Below are 7,911 nucleotides of genomic sequence, written 5' to 3' on the forward strand. Positions count from 1 at the left end.
ATGTTTACGGGTATACCCATGCTCTTCATTGAGAATGTGGGTTTCTGCACTGTAATTGGATATCTGTGGGACTGTCGATCTGAAATATGATATTGTAGGACTATTTCCATGTCAACAGCCATTACCCATGCTTTCCATTAAAAATGCGAGTTTGGCACTGCAATGGGATACTGTGGGACTGCCTATCTGGATCACGACATTTTGGGACTTTTCTGATGCCTGCAGGTAATACCAATGCTTTTCAAAAGAAATGTGGGTTTCTGCCCTGTAATGGGCCACATGGGACTGTCAATCTGAATTACGATATTGTGGGACTATTCCCATGTCAACCGGTAGTACCCATGCTTTTCATTAAAAATACGGGTTTCTGCACTGTACTGGGATATTGTGGGACTGTCGATGCGAATTACGATACTATAGGACTATTCGCATGTCTACAGGTATTACCCACGTTTTCCTTTCAAAATGCGGGTTTTGCACTGCAATGAGATACTGTGGCACTGTCTATTTGGGTTACGATATTGTGGGATTTTATCAGTGTCTGCAGGAATTACCAATGCTTTCCAATAAAAATGCGAGTTTCTGCCCTGTAATGGCCTGGGACTGTCAATCTGGATTACGATATTGTGGGACTATTCTCATGTCAACGGGTATTACACATGCTTTCCATTAAAAATACGGGTTTCTGCACAATAATGGAATACTGTGGGACTGTCGACCTGGATTACAATATTGTGGGACTATTCCCATGTCTACGGATTTACCCATGCTTTTCATTAAAATTAGGGTTTCTGCACTGTGATGGGATACCGTGGGACTGTCTATCTGGATCACGATATTATGGGACTATTCCCATGTCTACAGGTATTACCCATACTTTCTATTAAAAATGCGGGTTTCTACATGGTAATGGGATACAAAGAGACTGTCTATCTGGATCGTGATGTTGTAGCACTATTTCCATGTCTACAGGTATTACCCGTGTTTTTCATTAAAAATACATGTTTTTGCACTGTAATGGGATACTGTGGACTGTCTATATTGATTACAATACTTTGGGACTATTCCCATGTCTACGGATATTACCCATGCTTTTCATTAAAAATTCGGGTTTCTGCATTGTAATGAATACTGTTGGAGTGTCCATCCGGATTACAATATTGTGTTACTATTCCCATGTCTACAGATATCACCCATGCTTTTCATAAAAAATTGGGTTTTACACATTAATGCGATACGTCGAAAAGGGAAAAAAAGAGAAACACTGTCAAGGAGCCCGCGAAGAGGGAATCACACACGTAACATGAAAAACGGTTAGGAGCATTAATGGGATACTGTGGGACTGTCAGTCTGGATTACGATATTGAGGGACCATTCCCATGTCTACGGGTAATATGTATGCTTCTCATTAAAAACGTGGGTTTCTGCACTCTAATGGGATACTGCAGGACTGTCGACCTGGGTTACAATATTGTGGGACTATTCCCTTGTCTACGGATAGAACTGGGGCCAGGATTTTTAGGCATTTGCCTATAAATGCCTAAACTGACCATCTTCATGCTTTTTTTTGCCTTTTTTCGGGTTTCATGCTTAGAACCGCCTATTTGAGGTGATTTGGAGTATGGCAGGACGAAACTGGATGCTTGCGTCCCTTTCAACATGCCTATTCTTGTCGCAACTTTGACTGCCGGGACACAAAACCTAAAGAAACATGTTGACCGATAGTGTTTTCCCAAAATATAGTAGCATGTACGCGAACATAATTGGCGAGACTGGACAGCTGAATTTTAATGTCACTTTTTTTTTATTGGGTATGGTGTATCATGGTATTCTCATCTGAGAACTATCACTTTTTTATATGTGATCATGCTCATTTCGTGTAATGGGTCTGGATTTCACACGAGCACTCACACACATTTGGGGTCATTTGGTGTGGTGGGCGCGCTGAGCAAGTCAGGCACGAGGGTCAGTTAGGTGTTGGGACATATTTCGTTCCCGTAAAAGTCCTATACGAGGGTCAGTTAGGTAAGGTGTTGGGACATATTTCGTTCCCGTAAAAGTCCTGTACGAGGGTCAGTTAGGTTAGGTGTTCCGACATATTTGGTTCGCGTGAGAGTTCGAGAAGGGGGAATAACGCCGGTGCATGCACAATAGAGAGGAAATGAGTCTCTCTTGATCCGCAAGGAACATACATATCGCCCACGCGCCACTGCGCGCTGCCTTCCAAAGCCAGCAAGCACCAAGCACACAGGGGCTTGCCGGCAGAGAAACACAGCCTGTAAAACACAAAGCGTACCTCCTCACTTTCCGCCAATTATCTGCGTCTTTTTCCTCGCTGCGCTGTGCACTTTCAACACGCGGATTTGAAGGGAGACCAGAGCAGAGACCAGAGGATAGCGCACTTCAAAAGAACCCCAGGTGGTCAAAATTATCCGCATTCCTACCCTGCAGCATGTGCAAGACTGCGCAGACAAACCTTACGTGTAGCATCACAGACCACAGTATCATTTGTGCTCTTTAGTAAATCTAAATACGCCTCCGAGCCTCGAGAACACACAGAGCAGAGGTGGGCTGGGACCGGGCCTGAGCATGGAAACAGTCGGGTACGGGCTGGGCCCGGGCCAGCGGAGTCGGGCTCGGGCCGGGCCCGGGCTGGAAATCTACAGAAGATGTCGGGCCCGGGCCGGGTGTGCGCCGTAGCAGCCGGGCCTGGGCCGGGCACGGGCCTGAAAAGGCCCGTGCAGTGTGTATGCTCAGTGCTATCAACTCGGTGAAACGATGGTCATGCAGCAAAATAATCGGATGCTTAGTGTCCTCGTCTACTTCTGCCTCCTGAAGACGTCCTTGAAGTGGCGTGATACGATCGTCGTCCAACAAAGGGTGTAACTGGTGAAGACGAGATTATGAGGGAACATCTTCCCCTCTTTGTAAGTTTGATATCTCGCTTCCAAAAGATGCACATTGAGTACTCTTGACCCAGTATTTCTCTGCTCCCTCTATCTCATCGGCGCTGATGAGACCAGTTGAAGCCTTCTTTGGCATTCGGCAGTTTCTGAGAAAACGTCTTATCCAGGCTGTAGTGCGGAGCACGCTGATGAGCCTGCTGTAACGATCTAGGTCCAAGAGTGTTTTTTTGTGCCAGGCTGTAAAGTTAACTGAATAAGACAGTTCCTCCTCGATGGCAGCTTCTGACAAGCACATTTCGGGGCCCTGAGGCTAGCTGTCCTTCGAGTCTGGGAGCCATACAGGGCAATTCCACCACAAACTGCATGAAACGAACTTTTTCGCTGACAGTCCGCGTGTCAGTAAGTCGTCGGGATTGTCGGTAGTTGGACAGTGGTTCCAAGAAGATGTCCCAGTTGAAGATTGAATTGCTTGTACCCGATTTCCTACAAGCACTTTCCAGCTTCTACTGGGTCTTGAGATCCCACAGAGGGTAATCATGGAGTCTGTCCACATCTAATGCTCGTACTTGATATCTCGTAGGACGATATGGAGGTAGTTAAGCATACGAGATCCGATCACCGCGGCGAGAAGTTCCAACCGAGGTAGACTTAGCTTCTTTAAAGGTGCTACCCGTGCTTTGCCGAACAGGAGTCTTGATGCGATATTTCCTTCCACATTCTGGTATCGGATATAAGCTGCAGCTCCATATGCCTGTGGGCTAGATCACAAAATATGTGAACCTGGAACTCATGGGCGTTTGGAGGGAAAATATACCGTGGCAATCTCATCACTTCCAACTAGGGAAACTCAGCGCACCAACTGTCCCAAAGGTTCGCAGCGTACTCAGGTATAGCGTCGTCCTATCCTACTTGATCCTTCCACAACGACTGGAACAAGAGTTTCGACCGGATGGTGAATGGGTTGTGAAATCCTAACAGGTTGAAATTCCGCGCTGAGACCCGGAGCACCTCTCGTTTCGTTTTCACATATGTAGATATGCTGTTGGAAACGTGAGCCATGCTGACAGCCAAAGAATCGTCTTGTATGTCACAGACAACACCCAGAACTGTTCGTATAGATGTGGAAGCAAGGGAAGTGTCGCTGACTTGGTCGCTCTCAAATTTCGCCTGCAGCGCTGATGAGCTAGAGGACCACTTTGTTAGGATCATCTTAACTTCTCCTGTAATACTCCTGGCTTCTTCATAGATCCTGAGACCGTCCACATCGTTATCCGCCCAGACCACTAGATCCTCGACGTAAAAAGACTGGGCCATGACTGTAGCCGTTTGGTGAAACTCTTCCTTGACGTTTGTAAGGTGATGACGCAGAGTAGCCACCAGCAGAAACGGGCTAGCAGTCGTTCCGAAAGGCACGCGCGTCATGCGCCATTCCACTATCCTGTTAAGCGTGGGTAAGCGTCGGTAGGGAGTTGCTTCGAACCATAGAAATCGCAAAGCATCTCTGTCAACTTCATTCACAGCTATCTGAAGGAAAGCCTTCTGTATGTCAGCGATCATGGCAACAGGCTACGTTCTGAAGCGTATCAGGATGTCCAGAACGTTGGGGTTCAATTTAGGTCCTGATTCCAAGCAATCGTTCAATGAAGCTGTTCCTGCAGCGTGGGATGGTGCATCGAATACCACCCTAGGCTTAGTCGTGGTTGAGCTCTCCCTGATCACCTTTCGATGGGGCATGTAATAAATGTGGTCGGAACAGACATCCACCTTAACCGGAACTTCTCCGGCGTGCTCGTTCTTCACGTACCTGCGTATCGCCTCATCGTATTCTTCAAGAAGTTTCTCGTCTTTCTGTAGGCGGCTAACTAGTTTGCTCAATCGCGTCTGGGTTATGTTGAGATTGTCATCCAAGTGATAGCTGTGTGGTTTCCACGGCAAGCGTACCTCGTACCTCCCGTCCTTCACGGTTGCAGTCTCCTGCAAGTGCTTCAAAGGAGGGTCGATATCAGCAGATGGGCACTCGTCCAGTATGGCTATATTCTCGAGCTCCCAGAACCGGTTCAAGACGTCATCAGAGTTTTCCTGATTAAGGTTGACGTTGGCCCGGAGAACACATATCATATTGCTTGTCTGTCTGGCCGCAAAGCTTCGGACTGCACTTGGTCCCTGTAATGTCCATCCAAATTTAGTGTTCATCGCAACGAGTGCATCATTTGCGTGGTAGCGTCTGATGTCGCCAGTGCAAAGTCTCCACATCTGGTCGGATCCGACCAGCAAACTAATCCCATCCACCTGTGGAACCCCAGGAAAGATCACGCCGTCTGCATTATCCTGACCACTCCGTGTCAACTCGATAAGATGCTGGTCACATGCGGGCGTCGAAGGGATGTCTTTGCGGATGACAGGTATCTCGATTGCGTCTAGTAGTATATCTTCCGAGCTGAACTGGTTCCGGAGCTTCAGTTGCACCACCCGACGCTTGACGGTCTTTGAAGACGTGGTTGCAAAAGTGTTGATGCTAATGTCCAACTCAGTTATAACTGGCAAATTTAGTGCTTTAGAAATGTTTTCTCGAACAAACCTCTTCTGACTGCCGGTATCGAAAAGACCACGGACGTACAGACACTTCTCATCTGATACTGCCCATGAACGGAAGGTCTGAAGATACACAGTTGTGGATGAGTTGGTGAAGGTCGGAGCCATGCATACCGCGTTAGTAAACTTTGGTGAACGCTACGATAGAATCAGTGTTTCGTGTGCCTGCCGTCGCGCAGACCCAATCCGGATTGTATATGGACCTCACGTGTCATCCCTGGCAACGGGAACACTGGACCCTTCTTCGAAATTCGCTGGACCGGTGCCCTGGCATAGTGCACCTGAAGCATCGTCGTTCATATGTGAGCTTCTATTTCTTGTGCTTGAGCTCCAAGTCCGCGTTGCATCGTTCTGTAGAATGCGACCAAGAACCGGAGGTATAACAATCTCTTCGCGCGGCGACTGCTGAGTGTAGCACTGACGCCGATGGTGTCCGTTGACTGACCGTCTGGCTTTTCTGTTGGCGGTCTTGCACATCCGTTCTGAGACCCCCCCCCCCCTATTTTCTCTGCTTCTCCGGCAACTCCAGTTTAGGTAACTTCACCCCGCTCCTTCCTGGTCTCTTCCTGGTCTCAAAATAAAGTTGTTGTTGTTGTTGTTGTTCCTGGTCTCTTCTACCGGATAGCTCCGCGGTTGCTGAATCTGGTTGTGCTGCATGCGCTGAGAGAGGAAACTGACTATCGCTTCAGTGTTGCAGACGGTACCTCAGCAGCGAAAGAGTCTTAACCGCGTCTTCGTCGTTATCAGAACTGGTTGTCAATTCCTTTTCCAACTCTTCGATACGGAGGAGCGGTTCCAAAGCTATATTCAATTGCCTTAAGTCCTCGATTAGTAGTGTCAGCCGATCGAAGCATTCGGTCAGGTTCTCGGGTGTGGAGTCGTTTGCATCCAGAAGAGTCTTTCCGTCGTTGATTACTCTTGTGCACTTGCCACGTAGCACCGTGAGGTTCACCTTCAGCCGATCCATTGTCGCTTCAAAGTCCTGGTATCTTGGCTTTCCCTGGGTTTCGGCCCCACTACGAAGCTGTGGCAATTGGCTGCGTTACGAAGGTTAGTAACGAAGAGGCTCACCAAGCGCACATAAGAAACTACGAATGCCGTTTAATACGTGTCAACTCTGTAACAGACAAACAAAGAATGACCGAACAAGTTCGAGTGCATCCCCCGGCCACTGCACGAGCACCGTCCTCGTTCTTCTCTTCGCTTCGTAGCAAACTTCAATTCGAGTCCACCATTCATAACAATCCATGCTTTTCATTTAAGATGTGGATTTCTGCACTCAAATGGGATATTGTGGGACTATTACCATGTCTTCGGGGTATTACCCACGCTTTTCATTAAAAATGTGGGTTTCTGCACTGAAATGGCATACTGTGGGACTGTCAATCTGGATTACGATATTGTGGGACGATTCCCATGTCAACGGGTACTGGCCATGATTTTCTTTGAAAATGCGGGTTTTTGCACTGTAACGGGATACTGTGTGACCGTCTCTCTGGATCACGATATTGTAGGACTACAACCATGTTTACAGGTACCACCCATACTTTTCATTCAAAATGGGGGTTCTTGCACTGTAATGGGATACTGTGGGACTGTTCTCGTGTCTACCGGTATTACCCATGCTTTTCACTAAAAATGTGTGTTTTGCACTGTAATGGGATACTGTGGGACTGTCAATCTGGATAATAATTTTTAAACACATTTTAATTTAAAAACACAGACGTAAGACTGTAGTATTTTAATCTTAACAGGGCCAGTGATCTATGGCAGCATATTGCCTGTACAAGAGATGACCAAATGCATAAATAAGCGGATGGGATATGGTGGATCAAGGTCACGTGGGTGGATTCGGCCAATAACCATCGCGGCGGCGAGAGAAAAGGCTGGCGGTAGTCTGAAACTTGTTTTTCTAGTGCTCTAGGATTTGCTATCGGCTCCGATCGTCGTTGTCGTCGTCGTACTGGTGTATGCAGCGTCGCTGTCGTTTTGCACAGCATTTCCCGGCATACCCTCCCAGGGCGCGCGCTGCTCCCTGGAACTTTTGCAAATGGCCTATTATAGAATGTACAAGTCAAGGTAGAAATCTCATTCAGCTGTCTGAACTCCTACAGATCAACATCCAGACGGCGCGTTCAATCGCGAAGACAGACAGAGAGGAAGCGCAAAAGCGGGGAGGACCAAAATGCAGGTACAACGGAGACGTCGTCGAGAAAATACGAGAAACTGTTGACAATCACCGAAGCTACACACCTTCCCCAATCAGAGACGCTATGTGACAAACTTGGCCCGAACTTGACATCAGTCTATCGACGACAAATCGCCTCCTGGATGGACATGGATACATATTAAAGCTACTTTCCCATGTGCCTCGAGACCGGAATCGAACTGATGTGTGGCTGCAGAGTGAGGG

At 47.6% G+C, this 7,911-nt stretch overlaps 1 protein-coding gene across 1 annotated transcript; it reads right to left on the bottom strand.

The window, feature by feature from the left end:
• Window positions 1-4,472: 4,472 nt before the first annotated feature.
• Window positions 4,473-5,606, bottom strand: LOC135394265 (uncharacterized). Its single transcript, XM_064624941.1, has one exon. It carries the CDS (start codon window positions 5,604-5,606, stop codon window positions 4,473-4,475), a length of 1,134 nt encoding a protein of 377 aa, XP_064481011.1.
• Window positions 5,607-7,911: the final 2,305 nt, after the last annotated feature.

Source organism: Ornithodoros turicata, chromosome 1, assembly GCF_037126465.1.
Source record: "Ornithodoros turicata isolate Travis chromosome 1, ASM3712646v1, whole genome shotgun sequence".
Taxonomy (NCBI): Eukaryota; Metazoa; Arthropoda; class Arachnida; order Ixodida; family Argasidae; genus Ornithodoros; species Ornithodoros turicata.